Source organism: Teleopsis dalmanni, chromosome 2 (assembly GCF_002237135.1).
Source record: "Teleopsis dalmanni isolate 2A chromosome 2, ASM223713v2, whole genome shotgun sequence".
NCBI classification, from domain to species: Eukaryota; Metazoa; Arthropoda; class Insecta; order Diptera; family Diopsidae; genus Teleopsis; species Teleopsis dalmanni.
In genome coordinates this window covers 190,378,282-190,402,325 of record NC_051847.1, presented here as the reverse complement: position 1 = coordinate 190,402,325, position 24,044 = coordinate 190,378,282, and the positions used below count along the sequence as shown (strand labels likewise).

The 24,044-nt window shown below is 29.9% G+C and overlaps 1 protein-coding gene across 2 annotated transcripts in view; it reads right to left on the bottom strand.

The window, feature by feature from the left end:
* The window catches only part of LOC119679074 (protein Skeletor, isoforms B/C), a 63,060-nt gene that overhangs the window by 14,104 nt on the left and 24,912 nt on the right, over positions 1-24,044 (bottom strand). For both annotated transcript variants that reach the window (XM_038091227.1, XM_038091228.1), the window contains exons 2-3: positions 16,412-16,488; positions 16,144-16,295 (exon numbers count right to left, since the gene is read on the bottom strand). In XM_038091227.1, the coding sequence (XP_037947155.1) occupies positions 16,144-16,295; positions 16,412-16,488 (229 nt within the window). The remainder of the gene's footprint in view (positions 1-16,143; positions 16,296-16,411; positions 16,489-24,044) is intronic.

Below are 24,044 nucleotides of genomic sequence, written 5' to 3'. Positions count from 1 at the left end.
CATAAATATTACTCACCAAACCAAAATGTGAATCAAATCTATTACTAATTCATTGCCCCGTTATTGTTTCCCGATTTCGTAAGACAGATAATAGAAAGCTATTATAACCTCTTAAACTCTAGCATAATGTTTTCAACAAAATTCACTTGTGTTTCTCAGTTTTTCGGGACATTAAGTGTAACTAATATTACTACTACTTCTACTACAGGACTATTATTAAGTTACTGTTATTTATTTTATACTCATTTGGCAATAAGAAGAAGATAAAAGTAGTTTGTATCTAAAACTATTATACAATTATTGTATCGGTTGGGTACTATAATTAGATTCAATGTTGGACATTTCATTTTAGGTAAGGTTAGGTAAAGTCGATAGGGGAACGTGTCTTCCTCAATCAGTTAAAAAATCGTTTGACTTAACATTTCCCCGTAATGATAGATAGAAGAATGGTCATGTTAGAACTAACCAAAAGATTGGATTAATTCGAAAATCTAACCAATGCTAATGTTGGAAATAATGCCGAGTGTCTTCAACAATCAGACATAGCTTAAGCCTGGTTCTGGCCAAGCCTGGACATAGACGCAATAGGTCTTTTGGTGTCTTTTCTACGAACGTCGGTTGATATGTACTACAGTGGATACTACCAATCTTGGTCTCATGCGGTTCTGTAGTCCAGTGCCCTGTTAAAACAGACATTAAACTATAAACTTCAAATTTACTTCTGTGTACCCAGTCAAAGGTTTTACATTCTGAGTAAAATGGCTAAGTAGCCCTCAACCTGGCTGCTGAAGATGTATGAACCCACCTTTTATTTGCCTGTCGCAAACATTTCACCTAACTAAACACATATTATTTTATTGTATGTATATCTGTTAAATATAAAAAAGTAAAGTTTACTTCTACTTTCTTTAAACATGTCCTAATATGATTATTTATTATCTTATCTCATATATTATCTTAATGATTGTTATAATCTGCAAACTCTCTTTCCTCTTTTCAATACGCCACTGTTTTTGACACAGCACATAGTGATGCAATTTCTAACTGGATTTTGTGAAAAATTTTAAAAAAGATTTCTTTGCGGTTCCATGTATGTATTTCGATTCATTACCCCGCATGATACAAATAATTGGAATGAACAGAAGAGGGTAGAAATTTTACCGAATACTTGACTGCAACATAGCTGCATTACAACTATATGAACTCGCCGCAGTCACATATGCTTGTGAGGGTTTGGTACGTATGCGATTTAACAACCATAAACACTCATGTATGTAAGCATGTTTTCATCCATCGTGCTCTTAAGTGATTTGGTGGCATATTTACTTGGGTATGGCATGTATCGAAGCGTTTAGACTGCTTAAAGTATGCCTCACATTAGATATGGTTGAGAACATCATTTTATGCTTGAAAAATATTTAAGGTTATACTTATAAGCCTCAGAGAATGAACACTGTTTCAATTTGATTTTGGCAATAAATGTGATTTGTAATCGATACCACAGGTTGGTGTTTGGCACGCAGTGCAAATATTGGTAAACTGACTGACTGACTCCCACAACTAATGAGCCAAAACTGTTTGATACTTTACCAAATGCATTTATTGACACATAGTGTCTTTCCAATTCCTTTCTTCTTTTTTGGCAGTTCATTTATATGTCTTCACAGAAGAAATTCATCTACATACTCGCATTTCTTCATTTCTTCAATGCCTTTGGGAAATGTTCAGTTTATTTGTGTTTCTGTTTTTGTTTTTGTTTTTGTTTATTTATTTCAGTAGTCAGTCATTGCTGACTACTGAGTGTTCTATAGCCTCCAGCTTTTCTATTTGATTTGAAATATGTTATAGTTTTGTTGGTGGTGGTCCGGGTTATGTTATTGCTTTTGAACGCTTTCAGTACCAATTGGTACTGTTTGTTGATTCTAGGCTTTTCCCAGCTGCTGCATCGATTTTATTTTATTTGATTTGTTGATTTTATTGTGTGCAACTATATCTACCATATCTATACTCGTATCCATCTAACAATCTGTGATGTATACTCACTCACTTACATATAAAATTGTATGTGGAATATTATTTTGCTACTATTTTCAATTAAATTTACAGTGCCTTCAGTGTGTAAATTTGTCAGGATTTCACTAGTATTTCTCTATGTATCCCTATATGTGAGATTTTCTTTCATGTGATTCTGTTTGCCTACTTTACGAGTATATTTTATTGAATTTTATGTGACAGGAAGGATTATTTCTACTTATCATGATTCTCATCGATAAATGTTTGAAGTTCACTGTGTCATTATGGTTGACATTGATGTTAGCGTAGACGTTTATGTCGGAATAGATTGTGGCTGTGATTGTGATTTTGCTGGCGATAATAATCATCACACTCCGAAGGCGTTTTGCAGTTGTGCTAATATTTTCCATTGTTGTAATTGTTGGCCTGCTTTGCAGCCTTTGTGAAAAGTTTTCTTTTATTATCCTTATGTGATTATATTTGATTTTTATATGCACTTTGCACTCTGAGCCTTTATGATTTTCTTAAATATTTATTATATTGATTGGTTTGCACAATACGGGCAAATGCAGGTTAACTGGGTCAAGGTATTTCATTCTTTTAAATTCAGTACAATTGAATTTCAAATTTAAGATTAGATGAAAATTTATGTGATAAGAATTTCTCCTGTAGTTACGAGTATCTAAATTTTCTTTTACATCAATTTAAGTGATTATTCGAAATTATAATTATTAGAAATATTGCCAATTTTAAAATAATTATTTTTAAGTGATTATCATTAAAATATGAAGAAAAAGAAAATTATTTATAATTGTGATGAAACCATTTTGATACAAATAATTTTCTTTTTATACTACTTTTTTTATTCATGTTTTATTGAACCCTTCTTAACATAGGAAATTTACAATAAATTTTCAAATCTTAAATTTACAACCTAAGCTTAAAAGTTATTTGTAATCTTTTTAAAGATACAAAGGCAATAATAGCAGGGTATAAGAAAATGGGAATGAAATAAATAAGACCTAGTTATAATCAAGAGTGAATAAATTTCGTTTAAATGAATGAGTGAACGCTTAAATCAAAAATCAAGTATATTATCTACAATGGTTTGATTTTGAGAAAATCCAATGAAAAGCATTTGTTAATTTCATTATTTGATTTGCTTTCTTTCGTACTATTAACTAGCACTCTGTCAGTGTTCAACTCAAGTGAGTACCTGAATACAGTGACATCTCAGGCAATTGCAAAGCAAACGAGCCTAGGCAGTAACTCTGCTTTCTAATATTCATTATTCAGATATTGTATCCCACATACAACCGTGAAGCTGAAACTCAAACAAAAATATCTGAGCATAGCTAAACAAAAATGAACAACTAAACTCTTCTGTCATAACGCAAGATCGAACAGGTTCAAAACTGAAAAAGACACGTATAAATCCACTGCTTCAACTAAGGCGTAAACTTCTCAGCACTTATCAATACTGACAGGCCATTGCATACTAGAAAGACATGGTATAAGACTGAGTCTACTCTGTGGATGAGAATAATACTGTAATCTACTTCATGTCTCAGTACCCATCATTAGCTAACAGAAAATTTAAAATCTTTGAGAACTTTTTTCTTACCGAACTGACAGAGCTGTCATCCTGCAAAATTAGGGTCATGGATAAGTTTATAGACTTATCTGGTTGGTTCATATTTACTTAAATGGGGGAGTCTTTCAATGCTTTCAGAATGCCTTTGAACTCCAAATAATATGAGCAGTTCTTTATCGTAAGCGTTTAACTTTTTAAACTATCAGTATTTAATATTGACAATAAAGTGTAAAAAATAATGTGTATGGAATATTCACTGAATTGTCATTCTGTAATGTCGAAAATGGATGAAGTTTCATTAAAATCCTGAAAAGGAATTTAAAGCGGTAAGTGGAAAAAGAAGACGTAGAGGTGGACTGTATCTCCGGCGATGGAGTGAATAAGTTTAGGAAACATTACCCGCACTTAATATGCGAAACTGTATAAGGCGCGTACGCAGCAGAGAAACCTGGAAAAACGCAATGCCAGGGTTGTTTTAAATATTTAAGTAAGTTAGTCATTGCATACATTGGACCATTACTGTATTAAGTTTCTCAAGAAAAGTTGCAACTTTTAAAAACAATATTTTGATAAGGTTATTAGTTGAAAAAATTGTTTAAATACAATTATTTTAAAAGAAATAAAGTTTTTTTGTTTATAAAAATATATTAACTTTATTACTTAATAAAATAAAGTAACAAAACTTCAGAAAAATGTGCGAACATAAAAGTCATCTATGGCTTTAGTTCAGTTGGTTAAGGTGCGCTGACTCTGAGCTTCAAATTAGGTAGGACACGAGTTTCTGGTAATTGCAGTCTCAAAAAATTATTTACGAATAATGAAATACAAGAATTATTTTCAAGACCACTGATAATGGGTATTTGGCAATACTCAAAACTGCTGTATGGTCAGCCAAAAATTTAATTAATTAAAATAATATAAAATGAATTTTTGTTGTTGTAATTCTATTGTAACTATTGTTCGAAAAAGCTCTTTATAAAAAATTTAATTTAATATACCTCGAAAGATTTTTAATAATATAATAGTATAAAATGTCGATGAGAGAAAAAACTTGTTGCTCATGCACAAATCAACCGCTCCCTGCACTTTAGATTTAATGGTTTTTGAAAAAACTCTGTTCAAACAATTGCAACAAATTATAATGCAAATTGAACACAAAAAAATAAATATGTAATTTCAATTTACCAATGCACACATTCAAACATTTCAATATCAGGAAATATACTTTAAATTTTACAAAATAAAATATTCACATAACAAAAATGCAAAAAAATAAATTGGGGATGCCAGCAACAGATTTGAGTAAAGTTAAATGCAAATTTAATAAATTTTATATGAAGTAAAAGAATATTCATGACTATACCAATTAAATATGAATTTTAATGCAATGTGTCAACGACACTTTCATTGACAGAATCCCCAATATTGAAAGCACAAATAATAGTACCGAATAAACCAAATGTGAGTCATAATAATTATGATTTCGATGATAACGATGATAACAATAATAATAATAAGTCTTGTACTTATGATATAAAAAAAATATATGCATAAAAAATAATTGATAAAAAAAGTGTAATACATTCAAATGATATGGTATTGACAAACAGTGCGTTTCAGAAGCTTTCTAAAGCCCTCACCACAACAAAACGAAAATGAAACCATAATTGGGATGAAAAAATATTTTGTACCAATTTTACACCACAATTCAGCGTGAACACAACCTAAAAACCTTCAACCGAAAACAAGAAAATGAATGATGACGACAACAATGACAGCAAACCTCAGTGCGAGTGGCATCAACAGGCTTTTAAATGTGAAAATGATGAAACGGAAGTGTAGTACCTTGACTTATAGCGCAACATTAGAATTGAAGTGAGTAAGTAGAGTGTTTGCCAGCGTGCCTGCCTGCCTGCCCGCCGCACATCGTACAAACAATTTTTCTTAATTGAAAACATTTTACCAACAAAATTGTTTAAGAAAAAATTAATGTAATAAAAAAAAACTTGAAGAAAAAGAAAAAGTAGAAAAAGAAGAAGAAAAAGGCATACTCAGTCCGTCTACCGCTTAACTCTTCTCTCAAACTTAATTATCTTTAAATAATTTTCCCATTAGTTAAATGTGAATGGATTGAAAAAAAAACCAATTTTTTTACTGTTGGGTACTGCATGCGCAGTAATGTTTTTGTTTCTAATATTCCGAGACTACAACAACAAAATGTAATGGTGTTAGTGAGCTTCAAATTAAAGCGTTCGTTCATTTAAATGAGCGCATAAAGAGAAGTGGAACGTACAAAATGGTAGCATGTACCACGTCAATGGTGATCAAGACAATGACTGATGAATCATTAATGAATCTCGAGTACAAGTGCTTTGTGTAAGTTATAAATATAAGGAGATGAGGGATTAAAAGGAGGATTGAGTTAAAAAAAAAATTTATTATTAAATATCAAGAATTTTAATGCAGGTCTAAATTAAGTTAAAGTTTACATTCATGTTCATGTTCGAAAGAAGTAACTTTCGAATCACTTTAACTCAAATTCTTTACTGGCCTTGATAGTATATTTATGTGTTAATCAAAAATAACTGTTCACACCAGCTATCATTATAATTTGCTTGACATATAAAAAAACAGTTCGGCTGAAATTGTAAGGGAACGTCGAACATTTCAAAAAATAAATTATCACATATAAATATATGTTAGAAGGAAGGAACTTATAAAGGGGATACTATTATAACAACAATAACCACCTCACTGTAATTCTTCATAGGCTTTAAATGTGTTATAAAAGTCTATCTCAAGTCAATTAAGAGTTTTACAGTGCATAACTCTTAAAGCATTCGGTTCTAATGCCTTTAGTTTATAAAGACTTCTATTATTATTATTCTTATAAAACTGTAAGGCTTAAAGAGAGAAAAGAAATATATCTTCAAAACTGAGATAGTTAGGACAAAAAAATATGATTAAAAAGCATAAAAATCTATCTGAAGTCAATTAAGAGTTTCACAGTGCACAACCCTTAATGCATGTTATATCTAACAACCAATACTACCAGCGAAAAAAAAACCCTTCTTATCCACATTTTAATGAAATCTGCATAAATCAGCATTAAATGCCATATAAAATGACACAAAACAAAATGCAAATGAGCAACAGCTTTTGGCCGAGAAAACGACCGTGTGCAATTACAACAGAAACAACAAAATATATCAAAACAACAACAATACACTTCACAACGACGCTTCACATTAATCACGCTTCTTTCATGCCTTTTACAAATTCTAATTTAATTACTTATGCTTAGTGCATTCACATTGTCTGTCTCTCATCATGCTTTTGCTCATATTACACAAATCATAAGATAATACACTATAAAAAATGTTCTGCAGTATGATGTGCAATATAGCATTCAGTGGAACCAATATTCAGCATTAAGATAAAGAGATTGAAAAATCTTTCTCTAAGATACGTAATATTAAATATTATATTAACGTATTTAAAATTTTATTTTTTTATAGAAAATCAATAAGTTTTGTTTCAACAATATTATTATTTATACATCGTTTTAAGTATTTATCAAAAGTAATTTCATTGATTCCAAAAGAAAAAACTAAACAGATTAACAGAAATACATCATTTTTGTCTTACTAAGCAATTTTTTCTTCTGTAGAATAGAGGCATTATCAGTATTAAATTAAGTATAGCTCTTGATTAGGCTAAATGAGTTAAAAGTTTTATATGAAATACGTACAAGAGTTGCTGGCAATATAAAGAGAAAACTATATGAAGTAAGAAAATTCTACAGTCTTTACGGCCTAACAAACATTGTAAGTGTACATCTTAAAAGAATAATCCCTTAAACAACCGAACTGATTGGCTTTTAATTTATTAATGAAATAAATGACTCTTTATATTATAAGCGTCCTAATCACTGCAGTGTTTTTCAGGTGCAAGTAATCTCTAATATGAAAACTATAGCTTACTTGGAAGTGGATAATACATATATTGAAAAGAAATATTTATATACTCTCAGATAATCAAGTCAAGTTAGTTTTCAGTTTTCCACCTACTCTAGTTTTTGAGTTCAGTCTCATTTATTTTCGGGATGGTTTTTTGACTGGTACTTATCTCTGAATGAAATATCGATGTAGTTTAACTTTTCTCTACTCTGGGTTTCCGGTCATAGGGAAATTTTCGGCAATTGCAAGGACGGAGTGCATTCGGAACATTTGAAGGATTTGTGCATACTGTTGGCATAATATGAACAGACATTGAAATCTGTATTCAGCAATTTAATACAAGGTGAAAAAACTCAACGATATGCAATCATCCGTATGTAAATTGACCGCGTTCTATAAAGAAAGTTGAATCTTAACAATCTCATTGTGATGCCCCGTAAGGATATCAGTCTTGTGGTTGGTTTATTGACGGGTAACAGCCGTTTAGAGAACCATGCTAGCAGCCTGAATCTTCTGTTTAATTATTACTGTTGCAGTTTTGGGAGGGATGAAAGTACCTTATATCTACATTGTTCTATCTAGCGCAATTGCAGATACGTTCAAGGGAGTTTTTTTTTAAGGCTCTTGGCCAAATTTAGTACCTTTCTGTAGAGAGCATTTTAGGCTTCATCAAAGGTTCAAGGTCGCCTTAAAACATTGAGCTCTTGTTAGGTAACACAATGAGCCAATAGACCTAAGTGTATCCGTAGGATCACCGGTATAATCCAACCCAACTTTTAAAAATTCAAGTTACAGTTGTGAGATACTATTTCTAAGTATTAATATGTTAGTATCAATTTGATAATGTATAACTAGTATTTATAGTTATCATCTATAGTCAAATCTGTATTGCTTCATTTTGCCCATAGCATTTTGTGAAAATCTTTTGAAGAATTTTCGAAAATTTTTTAATTGGAAATTTAAATAAAATTTGTTTGAACTGAAAGCACTGCCTTTGAAGTGAAAAATATGAACACTTAATAAATTGCCGCAAATGACTGAATTATTGACTGTTGCATTGCCGACACCGTACACCGAGATGTCATTTTGCCACTGGTTACCATCAGTCAACATTTTGCGCGCAACGAAGCGTGCCACCGAGCAATTTGAGTTGGTCGTGTTTAATTTACGAGTACAACAGAGAACGAGGTATATTTCTAGGCAATTTAGTAATAAATGTAATCACATGAGGACACACAGCTTTCAGTCCTATCATTTGTAAAACAACTCCGTACAAACTGCAACAAATTATGGGAGTAAATATTGACATGCAATATGTGAAATTTAAATATAGGTACACAACCATAGGTAAAAATTTTCGTATAATGTCAACATATAGGTATAACTCACAGTTTTGTTGACTAAATATGTGCAACATACATAATTACCAATAGCATAAATTTCAAAATTTGTGAAATATACTAACTTTATACATATTTTCAATGGAAATTATGTTCAATTTGACATACCATAATTAGTATTTACACATTACTCATACCAAATTATCATCGTTTATCAGACAATAATTAGTATTTATGCAAATTATATATCGACATATATTTTTTCAAAATAAAAAGTATTAAATAGAATATATGATATATCACTTTTTTTTTTCTATTTTCCTAATAATATTCATTTGTTCATATTAATAATGATATAAATTTAATAAATTATATCGAATGTACATAATTCCTTAAAATTGCTCCCCATATCATAGCGTAGTGCTGAAACACCCCAAAAATAAAACCTCAAAACATTTGCAAGAAAAATGTATACTTCAAAGTCTATTGGAATGGGTAATGTGTCTTAAAAGCGTAAAAGCGTGCAATCGTTATGCCTGCCTCTCTATGCCATTGGGTGTTTTCCTGTCTGACAATGATTATGTTGACGGTATGTCTGCGCTGACGATGAACAAACTAATAAAGCCCGACACGTGGCATCAACAATGAAACGCATTAAAGTCGATTACAATATGAAGTTCTTTCGTGGCATGAACATTCATTGTTGTGTTTACGAAATACGTACAACAACAACAACAAAGTGATAAACAACAACAACAAGCAAAAAATAACAATAATAACAATAGCAACAATATAAAAATTATTCATATATATATCTATATATCCCTTTATATATACGAACAAAGATGTTAATATAAGAGCATGTTGAATGCTATTCTAAACAAATTTATTTCAACTTATATTGATATCCTTGGGTAAGGTAGGATACATTAAATATAGTTTAATACATATATTTATATATAACTTTATAACTTTATATATATATATATATAGGCATATAAAACTTTTAATGTTCCCTATTAGAATATAATAATTTGAATGTATTTGTTAAATTTAGAGACGAAGAAGATTTTAAAATTTCATTAAATTAAAATTTTTAAAATATACTTAGGTATTACTTAATTAAGAGTTAAATTTAGCAATACAAATTACATTGAACTTTTTAACGTTATTTTTTAAATTACCTAATAGCTTATTTAATATTTACTATCATTCATACTTGCTCATTTGCTCATACACAGATTAGAACAAAAACATAAAAATTGAAAAAGTGAAATAGATACTTTTACATAATTGCAGATAGATATATACATACATTAAAATAATAAAAAACTAACAATAACATCAATAAGAAGAGAAAAAAATTATAGCTATATTAATGAAATATATTCTATATAGAAAACATCTTCTACAGTCCAATCCAAATTATTAAAATTTTGTTCTCACTCAGAGACATTAATATATATGTTACCAAATGGTTCATTTACTTTTTTCGAAACTGTTTCTTTCCAACAAAGATGGAGCAATAGCACAAAAGGAAGATGGACAGCTAGATTGATACCAAATATAACCACTTGGCTCAAACTGAAATCGGGAGACACAAATTACTATCTCACTCAGATGCTGACCGGACATGGATACTTTTGTAAGTACCTGTACCGTATGGGAAAAATGGATTTGCTCGACTTCATTTATGGTGATGGAGACTGTGACGACGCAGAGCACACCTTCTTTTACTGTAACATATGGCTCACAAATAGAGAAGAGATAATAGCGCAGATTGGACATATAAATCCCGAAAACATAGTGGAAAAGATGAAAGCGAACTCAGAGAGTTGGCGAACGATATAGTCATATGTGATTCAAGTTCTCAAAACGAAGAAATTAGATCTAGAAAGGAGAACTAGAAACTAGAATAAGAAATATAATAAATAGAGTGAATACCAAGAAAATGCGGTGAAAAGTGGTGGTCTGGACGCAGATCGAAAATCAAGAGAGCATGGCTTGAAATGTCAACATAAAAGAGACCCTCCTCGAAGTAATGCAAAAGCGGTTCCAAAAGGGGAATAAGCCTCGCTAAAGAGGGGGTGTTTTAGTCCGTATATTACATATTAATGTTAGGGAGTCGGGCACACCATTCCGACGACAGTCGGTTTGACGGTGCATAAAGCATTCCACCTCCTCACCACCAAAAAAAAAAAAAACTGTTCTAGTAGTTTGTTAACGATGTTAACAGTTCTAGTAGTTTGTTACGTAGACCTTGGACTTCATTGATATACAATGATTCTTACGTTTTGTCAAAGCAATATTTACTTTAAATTTTACTAAATACAAGTATTGAGCATTTTTAATATCTGCTGTTTTTTAATATATTTCTTACATCAATTAAATTATACATGTAAGTGCTATATCCGCAAATCCCGTCGATTTGTTGATTTTCAATACGTAAAAATAGTTTTTGTTATCGGTTTTTTTTTAGAAATGAGCATTAATTCTCCGATTATATTTCTCTGATTACAGGATATACTCACCAATTATTTAACGTTCTCGTTACTTTTTTCTAATGCTTTCCATCCCTACCCCATAACATGTTACTGTTACTAATGTGAACAATAAAATCTCACTTAAGAATAATAAGATTTTAACCACTTAATTTAATAACATATTAATCAAAAATCGTTGTCACTAGTGTGATGATTAAAATCGCAGATAAGGATAACAATTTTATGCTCATTTATATTTGATTAAGTAATTATGAGTAAATTGTTGAAATGCTTCTTAACTACATATTAACTGGCTATCTTCGATGAGTTATTCTACAAGATGTGGAGTTTAAACGTTCCGTCAAACACCACACGCCTGATAAAAAAGAGCAGTACATGCATGCACTAATATAGTTTAAATGTAAGTACTCATCGTTTGATATATATTAAAGTATAGCACTATTTCTCCATCTGTCGTATGGTTCTTCCTGCTGGCGTTACAGTGCATTCTGCTCATCCCTAGAACGCTAATATTTAACCATTTACCTTTTGATATTGAATCTGCCAACTTTTCTGTTTAATATAGAGATCTTAAATTTCACCGTACCAACAGAAAAACAGTACTAATTGATAAAAAACATGTTCTAAAATCAAAAGTCATCGCACTTTAATACGGTGGTTAGGTTTATAAAAATAAAAAATTTGTTGTTGGTATTCACTACTGTTCAAAACCTCTCTATTAAATACAATAGTTTATAATAAGTAAAATGGCCACTGTCGTCATATTTAATGTACATATATTGTGTATATATATTGTTTTTAATTTATAGAGTAAGTAAACTTACAAATAGTTTTCTCAGAGTTAGTGCTATTACGCACTTTTACTCTTTTGTGGCTGGGGGGGACTTACCCCTGCCCCACACTAAGCGTTAACTAATTATAATAACTAATAACTAGTATTATTATCATTTATTTATCTAACTGATGACGGACCGTAAATCAGCATATCTTCCTGTGCATCATAAGGTCGACTTAAAGTTTATTAGAGCGGGGTTGGGCAACTTATCGAATTTTGTGAATAATTTTAGGGCTCTGACCTTGATATATTTTTTCACTGAGTCAATCTTTAGATCTGTATGCATGTCTGTTGTCCTAATATACCAAGGAATCTTTACTGTATTTTATTACTGACAAAATTGTGTTTTGACGATTGATAAAAATTAGACCAATAAAAACGGTTATTCGCAACAAGAGTCAATTATTTGTTTCTCGGGATCCAGCGATTGCGAACGACTACGCACGAAGTCAAAACGCACACAAAAATATGTATAACTATAATATTATGGAATATTTTTCTCATATATTTTTAAATTATAATAACATTTATTTCATATAAAATTTTTATACTTAACATAATTATAAACTTATTCATATTCTTTGCATTTTTATATCCCTAATCTAATACACAATCAAATGAATATTATTCTAATGAATATTATAAATACATATGTATGTAAATATGAGATACTTATGTTACATATTTATTTATATATATATATTAATATATATGTATGAACTTTTCACTTATGACAATTTCTATACCATAACAGATTTTTTGCCTTTAAATTGAATGTCAAATTTTAAGCGCACTTCACCTTAACTAAAAGTCCCTGGCACTAATCCTTAAGCAATAATAAGACGACTAAAAAAGACTAAAGATTAGCGCATGAAGAGAAAAATCATTATTGCTAAGATGCAGGCAACTAGAACGTTTCACTAGCGATACGAGGGAATGTGTATCTGAATGGTATCAGTTACGTGTAGTCAGCTAGAGACAAGGTGAATATCAGTGGCAACATTTTCCGCATTGTTTTATTTTATTTAGTGATTTTCCTCCTGTCAGAATACAAGTAACTACAAATTAAGTTGAAAAGTGTAAAATGATGAAGATGCACACAGGATGTAGCAGAATCTTAAACAAGCACGACTAAGTAAGGATAAGAGCATTTTGTGATATAAGAGGAAAAAAACTAAAACTAGGAATGGGTACAGTTGATAGTTGATTCGTAACTATGAAATTGCTGACGATGTTTTTTTCAATTATAGATACACTGGAAATGATTAGAGATTTCCAATTTATATTTCGAATTTAGTTAGAAGCTGCAAAAAGTCACTTCCAGAAATATTTGAAATTGGTGAATTGGGATTATAAAATTACTGTCGTTTAGGCAAAATACGTCATTAATAAAATAGAAGTACATATACACAATATATCATAGAAATATATATGTATTAAACCTGTTCAATAATATTTTTAGAAACTGTATTTAACAAATTAATAATTATAATAAATCATATTAATTATAATAACTACAACTACTGAAAATTGTAATTCCGCAATATCGGTAAAAAGGAGCGTAATTTTAAAAAAAATATTCAAATCCAAAAAACTATTTGATTATCAATCAAGTCCACATGTTTACGGCTTGATCATACAGCTGTTTCGGAGGCCGCCAAATATTCATTAACAGTAGTTTTTGGAAATATCTGTTGGTTTATGCATATAAAATTTTTCAACTGCAAGTGTTAAGAATTGAATTCAATCATACAGGACTGTAAATTTGCTGACCACACTCAGGGTCAACATGCACGTAATTTGCATTTGTAAAACTATTTGGAGATTAAATAATGTGATAATGTTATTCCGTCTCAGCCCCCTAAAAAGCGAACGTGGGATTCGATATCTGAAAGACTTTTCAAACATGTGTGCAGAATATAAGCAATCTAAAATAAATATACTTTTTACAAATAATAGTGCCAAAATTTTAAATTACTACAATTTGTCATATAATCATCAGGTTAATGAAATAGCAGTGATTTGGGTATCACTTCTAATTCAGAACACTTTAAATTCAAATTTAGTGTTTTTGTGCTAAGACGTAAGTTCATAGTTTACATTTCACAGGGTTAAATCTCCAGCACTTGCTGTCCAATAACTTTTACTCCTTAAATTTATTTTTATAAATTTGTTCAATTTATTTTAGACTCATTCATAATAATGTACAAGAACAATCTTAGCATATTAAACTCTGCTTATTTTCCATTTTAAGTATTAAAATTATTTTCAATATTCAAAATATTATTCACATGCAACAGTTTTTATTTATAGGAAGATTCAATCGAACAAAGTGAGAATTATAAATAAATGAAAGACACAATTCATGTAAAGATAATTGGTAGGCGCTAATGGTTTTAAAATTAGTTTTTATGTGGGAGATTTTATTATTTATTCAAAAATTAATCCAAAATATTTCAATTATATATACATATAATCGTTTTATATAGTCTTATTACAATTTGTTTTAATAAACATATCCCAACTGTTTCAGTTACATTCTTAACTATTTAATGACTTATTCATAATATTGTACGAGAAAAACATTAGCCTATTAAACTATATTTTCTATACCTTCTTGGAATTCCAGTATTAAAATTATATATATAAATTATAAATTATCAACGACTTTTTACAAAGTAAGTAAGTAATCTAGGGTTAAAAAGTGCCTAATGTGAACAGGCTCTAAAACTAATTTAACTTTTCATACTCCTCACATAAATAATGTGCAAATAATGTGCTTTTTAAAATTTTTACAACATGAAGAATACATTGAGCATTATATGAACAATCTATATTCTTCATCAGCATAATAGAGCAATACGATGTACCTATATCTGACTATCTGTCCAAATTTCAGTGTACTATTGTTTTTGAGCTAATTAAATTAATTTTCCAATCAATAGATGAATGAAACTATATAACTATTATATTATACCACGTAGAGCCCGTAAAAAATAACTAAAAGAGATAGTTTCCATTTATATATAGATGTACATATATGTACATATCTAATTAACATGTATTTAAACAGGAAAATCTAACTAAAGCTCTATAGTACCTTAATCGTAAATTTTAAATCTACAATAAAGTTATTTGTATGAAGAGGATTAGAGCTTCGACAAGTCCAAAGCTAACTTACTTTCTTATTTTCTTTTTAATTTTAGATTCGACTCCATATAACGCCCATTTTTTATTACATACACTCAATCTCATGCTACTGTAATAAATAATAGTAGAGTACAGTGAAATGAAAAATGTTTTTTAATTTTTCAAAGTGGTTGCATTGTCAACCGTGCGTAACGTAACGTAACGTAAGCTTGCATTAAGCTACGTAACACCAACGCAAATGGCAATTTCACATCCCAAACATCTTTGACGCTCCCCTACCAATAGCTCAAGGGACCGACAATGTGTGCACGTACATACCTATATGTGAACATATATGGTTTACGATTTGCAAAAATTAAAGTGTCTTGTTTAAATTTTTTTATCCTTTTTTTGCTTAAAACGCACTATGAAAAATCGTTTCATGGTCCTTTGAAAAATCAACCGCAACCAACAACAAAAATAACACTGATGACCAATGCTAGAGAAAACATTAAAAAATACAAAGTTTTGCAAATAGTGCCAAGGTATGAGTTGGCTTAACCATATATATATATATATATATATGTATATAAATAATAATAATAAAATAAAGTTAAATGGAAAGTATGTTTCGTATGAAAACCGCATAAAACAACTTTGCTATATATATCTACCCATATGTGGGTAAATAAGTAATATACAAAGATATTTATATGTATATAAATATATATGGTGAGAAATGCTTAAAACTTTTTAGTGATTTACTTACATGCCAGTATATTCCTCCGGATATGGTATAATATATCCCTCTGGACTTGGGCGCGCTGTTTTTCCAACCCAGAAGAATGCATCCGGCCCCGTTCCATCATATGCAAAAGATTTTATGAATAATGTCGATTCGTCGACTGCATAAATGGAGCCCTGAAAAGATGTTAAAAAGTTAAAATTGATATTTAATGTAAAGTAAGACAACATTTTTTGTTACAAAAAAAAAGTTGCATTTTTTGGCTGCTTTTAAAATAAAATTATTTACTCACTTTGATGCCATGTGCAAAATTTGTAAATTGTCCGATGTAACGACCGTAGTATGGCTCTGGTGGTGCTCGCCCAAAAGCTGCAAAAATCATAGTTAAACATTAAAAAAATTCTCAAAGAAAAAAGATTTATATGTGTATATATATATGTGTTTTCATAGTATACTATAGAGATTCTTTGCTAAAACTGCAAAGTCCTTAACAGCAAAAACAAACAAAAAGAGCTTAATATATGTATATATTATAATATCATAAAATGAAATAGCTTTATGAAACAAACTGCATACATACTTATATATACGAGTCAGTATCTTATAATCTTTGAACAAAGAAAACATTTTGTATATTAAATCTGGAAAACAAAAGATACTTTTCTGTTTATGTTGATTTCTTTTCTTTGGCAGACATTAAAATAAACTTAAATTAATCCGTTTGAAAAGTTTTCAACATCAGCAACAGCAACAACAACAACAACACAAGAACGTTTGTATCTTATTTTGCGTTGCTGTTTTCCGTTGTTCACTCAGATACGAAATATTGATGCAACTCAAAGCTTCTGCTGTTCTATCTATAATTAATCTTCATTGAGAGCTTAAGTACGAGTATTTACTCAAGTATTTGCTAAATGCATTGTTTGGTAATGACGTAAAGTAATGCAGCAGCAATAAATAATATGATAACGTTTATTATAATTGATACTTCGAAACTTATAGTTTTTTCAACTCTATGCAAATGCATTATTTCTATTTGAAATTGTAAATAAAACACAAAAAATTTATAATTCAATAACTTCATTTGAATAATTGAATAAACTTCAAAAGAATCATTGTAACGTTGTCACATATTTGAAAACTTAACATTAACATTAACAAAACTTAACATTGATAAAAAGGGATCGTACACTGCGACCTAAAAGACCCCTTAGTAGGATTAGAATGTTTCTCCAAGTCCAATTTCTTTAATGAAAGACATTATAGAGCCTATCTTTCCTAGACTTGGATCCTTATGATTCATGAAATACCCTCCTAGGTGTTTCTTCCGCTTATGCATTAATGCCGGGCACTCTCCCAGTTCATGGTATGCAGTACATGGTATGTTAGAAGAAGAAATACTTAACCATTAAGAGGTTATAATATTCTTTCCATTAGCACAAAAATCAGAACTTACAGATTAAGTATTTTATATCACTAAGATTTACCTTAACGAATAATTTTAGACATCACTGGTGTTAGTTAACAACATTCGTTAACACATTCGATGATATTCCCAACTTTAGAATTAGTATTACATTAGTATTTACTAATATATGAATTACAAAAAATTAAATTTTATTTTAATATACAATTAATTAATTTTAATAACATAACATTAGCTAGAGAAGCAGAAATTAAAACCATTGTCAAAAACTGGACAAAAGTGAAAAGCTACAAACAGAGCTGCCGCCATTACGAAACTAGTGGAAGGCCGAGATGCTTTAGAAACTGCTAAGATAGAAGAAAACACACCCATAAAGTCTTGCTATATTCAAATAGAATAGTTGGCTGATCATATGTACAACGCTGTTTCAAGTTAGCTAAATTTCAATAAATTAACTAAATTTTTGTTGTCTTTTCATTTTTATTTGAATTCTTCTAACTTTTAAATAATTTCTTTTCGCCATAAAACCCGTCACTCTCGACAAGAAGAAATAAACATTAAATATTTCTTATATTTTAAAAAGTCAGTATAAAATTTTTATAGTGTATAAAACATTGAAAACTGATATTATCCGTAATAAGTTGCAAAAGGCGCTGTAAGTAAACTAAGTAATACATACTTTAGAGCAAATTATGTTGTATAAGGTAAATATTATGTTTGATAAAACACAAAAATAATAAAAATAGAAAACTAGAAACTAAAAACATATTAATAGATATGTAGGTGTAGTGAAAGAAGGAACGAATTCTTCTCAATTAGTTAAATAAAAGCCGTTTTGAAAGAGTTTACGTACAATGAAATTCCTATAGTACAGAAAACAACATAGTTGTTGTTGCATTTTTTTTTATTTTTTTCCATTTTTCAGCAAGAAAAAATATTAACGTGTAATATTAGTAATATGAACAGCAACAATAACAATGTCAGTAGAAACATAATGAAGAAGAAATATGTGATTATGTCATTAGGCATGCAAATTCGTTTAGAATATATTTTCTCAGTATAAATGTAACCATAATTAAAATAAAGATCCTTAATATTTTTGAAATTTTAAAATTAATCAACTGTGTTCTATATATATAACTATTAACAATACAAATTCTAAGTTTTATCCAATTTATAGAAATAAGTTAAGCAAATGATTCTTGTGGTAAATGAAGAAGAACAAACTGCTTTCTCTCAATAAACAAATTTCCTGAGATTCTTGGGACCCAGGTTACTGTTGACAAGAATAAATTTGAGATTGTGAAAGACTTTGATTATTTTGGAACTCAAAAACAAGAATGACGTCAGCCCAGAAATTTAAAGAGGAATCATTCTTCCCAATACATGTTACTTTAAACTAAGAAGACAATTAAGTGACAATACCCTCTCGCGACAAACAAAAATCACGCTATACAAGGTCTTATCGTACATATTCTGCTATATGGTGCAGAAACTTGGACAGTTACTAACAGTGATGAGAAGGCGACAGGAGCATTTAAGAGAATAAATTCAAGAAATTAAATGGAACGATGTACTGTACATTGACTGTACATTGAATGGAAGAAATTACTCCGACAAGAAAAATATTTGATTCGGTACCTAGGAGGTATAACGGTACCTTCCAGGTTATTCACGCCCGCATCTTTGATAGAAGGATCAGTTTATGATAAGGACTAATGATATAAAGGCACTCGGTACTACTAACTGACGACAGTAAGCCACTGATCGGGCTGTAGTTTCCACAAGACGCGGCTAAGGCCGACTTACCAACTAAATAAGTAAGTAACACAAATTATGAAATTATAATTTCAAATTATTGAATACCTTTTAATTTACATATATAGGCTCATTACAATTATTAGTTTTTATAAACTAAATAAATAAAATCTCTCGCATGCGATAAAAAAGTTGATGTTATCTATAAACACAAAAATTTGTGGTAAATTTTTTCAAAAATCAGCAATAAAAATTATAAAAGAAATGAGTGAATAGCATTAAATCAAAAACAAATGGAATGAATGCAATATAAAAAATAAATAAATATAAAACTGTATAATATACGAATACGAATAGGAAATTGCTTTAAAAAAAAATAATCACAACAAAATGAAAAGGAAAATAATAATAATAAAAGCGGCTTTTAAAAAATTGTAAACGTTTGCGTATTTTAAAATTTTGCTATGCCAGTTTTTTCTTTCATTATTTGCATAAGGAAGGGTAGGCAGGAGGATGCTGGTATTTCTCCAAAACGTCTCAATTGCAAATGTATCGACGTTTTGTCATTCTGTTGTGATGTGTGTGTGTGTGTGTGTGAGTAAGTTGCGGAAGCGTAAGGAAGTAGTGAGAATTGCTAAAACATGAAGAAGTGTGGAAATGTCGAAACGTTGAAACGTTGAAATGTTGAAACGGCGGATAATAATGTGCACTAATGCGTACATTAATCTGAAAATTTTGAATTCGTATATGGAGCACGTGTCTGTGGAAGACTACAGACGTGCAATTCGTGCAATTCGTGCTCGAGGATATTTATTTAACGATACAATAACAACTACACTTTGATAAAAACAACAACAATAACAATAACAACTGCAAACCAACAACAGAGGCGACGACAACTAAGGGACAATAATAATGACGTTGACAACCGCCGTCGATCAGGTTGTTGATATATTTTAGTAGCTTTTTTTTCCAGCTAGTGGGGTTGCTGGCATTTCACATATATTATGAATGCATATATATGTGTGTGTGTTTGTGTATTGCCGTGCTTTTTTTGATGTTAGTTCAGATAATAAATAATTTTGCTGCTTTTGCAATTGTTATTAACGTAAAAGGAAAAACTTTGTTGTTGTTGCTGTTATTGTTGTTGTTGTTGCTTTTGTTGAGTTTTTCATAAAAGTTTTAGTTGTCAAGTCAACAATGGTTTCTATAGCAGCTTTATTTAAAGTTACATTTCACATCAATGAATCGCATTTACAGATTTTTATCGATATCACATAATTAAGTTCCCCGCATCTCTAAAAATGATCTATTTCAGAATTCAGAATTATGTGCGTTAGAAATATATTTTTTTTATGTTTAAATGAAAAAATACTTTGTAGCAAATTAAAAAAATATACATATATTTTATGCTTTTTTATATTTTCTTTATTAGTAGTTTCCTCTAGAAAATTACATTTTTAATATTGGTACATTTCTAAATAATGTTACATATCCTCACTACTTCCTATAAAATACCTGAATGACGCTTATGGTCGATGGTCTTTCCATGCATTTAATACCCAAAAATAACTATTCTACAAATTTCATTTAACATTCACAAAAAGTAATGAAAATGACCCTTTAAGATTTCTAAACAAGTATACATATACACATTTAATAAATTAAAAAAAATTACCTATTTAGACAGAATATAAAATTCTTATTCGATTATTTGATTCCTTCTACAAATAATTTCAAAACTAAATAAAAGTCTAATATCAATTTACTTAGCGTCAAACCAAAGGGCTTTACTCAAACCAATATGCTCGGCTCCAACTAATATGTTTGGCTCCAACCAATGTGCTTGACTCCAACCAATATGTTTTACTTCAACCAATGTGTTTGGTTCCAACTACTGCTTGGCTTACCTTAGAGATTTACAGAAACCTATATGCTGACACTTCTAAAGTCAGCATTCATCTTGACTTCCATAATGTAAGACCATGTAAAAGACAGGCATTCATTTTTTGGAAAAATGATACTATATGGTTCATATCGAACATACATCGCACCGACAATCAAATAGTTATAAAGTTTTTATTTTTTAAGAACTATAAAAAATTTTTTATAAAATTGTCAAATTAATAAACAGACCTTTTCCGCAGAATTGAGCTGAGTTTGCTGGCAGGACACCACAACCTCTCAACTAAATGGTTATATTCAAAAGAATAGAATTTATTATCTGCCTAAAAAATAGTAGAAAATTCAATCACATTATATCTGATTGTTATATTTCTATAGCAATATTTCTATATTTCTGCTTTGCCTTAATTGGGGTAAAAGCCGCTGTCCCGATCTAACCTAACAAATTTTTCGTTAAGGGACATTCTAGCTTATAATCAAAAATTAGAATAACTTCTGCTTGATTAGTGAAAGTTGCAGTATAATTGGTCTGATAAAAAATTAGTATTTTTCACTGAAGACCTTTTAATTTCTATCTTACAAGAATATTACAAATCATAGTATTTAATATGGATATTATGGATATTAAATGGATATTATTTCTGTAATATATTTATTAGATAAAGACACAAAAAAAAATAAAAATTTATAAAAAGACAAAGGACAACTTTAAAGTTAATATAATTATAATAAAAATCAAATCTTGGAATGAGCATACAACTATTTCGGATCTCCACAGATATCCATCATCAAAGGTCTTTAAAAAAATCTATTGGTTTAATTCTTCGCATATAATTTTTTCACTGCAAGTGTCAGGAATTGTCAGTTTTAAATCGTGGATCTGTTTGTCAACCCACAAAGTCAACATATAGGTATTATACTTAATTTGCGTTAGAGATTTTTAAATTTTTATTGTTTCTTCATTGCTCTTGCTGTACTATTAATTAGAGCAAACGCAAAAACTACAGTTATATAAATTAACATTATTATTGTAAATTGTTGATTTTTAAAAAATTTAACATTATTCTTTGCAGAAAACATTTCTGTATATATATTTTAGATGGCTTAATTTCTGCAAATTGCTAACATCATGCAAATTGGTTCTGATTTCTTTCTGTACTGAAATTTTTAATAAATAATGGGAAGACCCAACGATATGTAGACATCTGCATGCAATTTGGCGACGTTTCGATAAAAGGAAATCAATAATTCTCATTGAGATGCCCCATAGAGATATCAGTATTTTTGGTGGATTTACTTACAGGTCACTGTAAACTAGGGAACCAATATAGAAGATTAGGTATCCCTTTCAATCAATGTCGTAGCTGTGGAAAGATGATGAGAGTGCCTCTCATCTACTATGTTTTTGTCCAGCTCATGCACGGCGGCGATCTTGACCAATTACAGGACCTGACACTAAATAGCATTTTAGGCTTCACCAAAGGTTCTAAGTAGTTTTAAACCCTGATTTTTTTCCTATATATACGGTAACATAATTGGCCAATAAACTTAATTGGATCCACTAGGGGTCACCGGTATAACCTAACCTAACCTACTGTCTGCAAACACTTTTAAAGAGTTTTGCTTTGTCGTATTTTATGGTCGTATTTGTTATACGGAGACGTAAGAGAAAAAATTTGTTCAAGTTTCTAGCTTAATTTTTAATTAAGAACTTAATATCTATTATTTAATTATTTCCTCATTATGACAACCCTTTTCTATTGAAAATAGATTTATGTCATACGACATAAAATTCTTAATAAAAATTAATAAAATTGTTAAAACTCTGTATTGCTTATCAATAGAAAAGACATCTGACTTTGTTTATGATTCTCTGTTTATGATAACTCAGTTAATGATGCTGTTTATGACTCTGTTTATGACTCGGCTCATAACTCGGTTTTTAAAACAAGTACTGCATTTTACTCGGTCCTGATTATTTTTTAATTTCACGTCAATTAAAATTTTAAATAAAATAAAATAAATTTTAAACTTAATATCCTCCAGCATTTATTTATTTCAAAACTTTTTTATATCTTAATTAACTCATTTTAACTACACAACTACTTAAAATCTATCGACGTAATTAATGATCCATAGAAGTTTGTGAATTTATTAATTTTATATGCAGCTGATTTGTCTAATTACATTTTGCGAGTTGAAAGCAATTTCAATTAATCGCATTAAAGTATTACCATAGATGATAAATCCTAATAGCAGCGACAGCAATGCCAAATTATCAAATGCACTACATAGCTTGCACTAAACATATAACTGGTATCTATGGTTTTGCAATTTTCAGATAGGAAAATGAATTAAATTGCAGATACACTACTGCCAACAACCCTTTCTCGTGTGGGAAGCAATACCCATCCACCAATACAAAAAACTGCCAGCAAATCCTCTAATATGCAGTTAAACGTCGTAGTTGTTGTTGCTGTTTCATACGAGGGTTGAATACTGAATCCTCTTGGGAGTTGGGGGAAGTTTTTGTTTGTAAAACTGTGTAAAGAAATACGTCTGACGCGCGCATCCTGTCGTACCAAATATTTAACCCACCGATGAGTACTCCATGGTTCGCTTTTCTTACCCACGGAGCCTGTGGTCTTATATTGAATTCACTCTCGTACGAGTATTTGTTTATGTTAGCGTTTTGTACTTCAGTATGTAAAGTTGATACAGATTTTGATATTTTGATATTATTTACGGTTTGTTTTATTTAGCTACTCTGCCTCGTAATGATGTTGTTAATACCAGAGATGATGACGATGATACCAGACTTTGGAATTTGATGGAT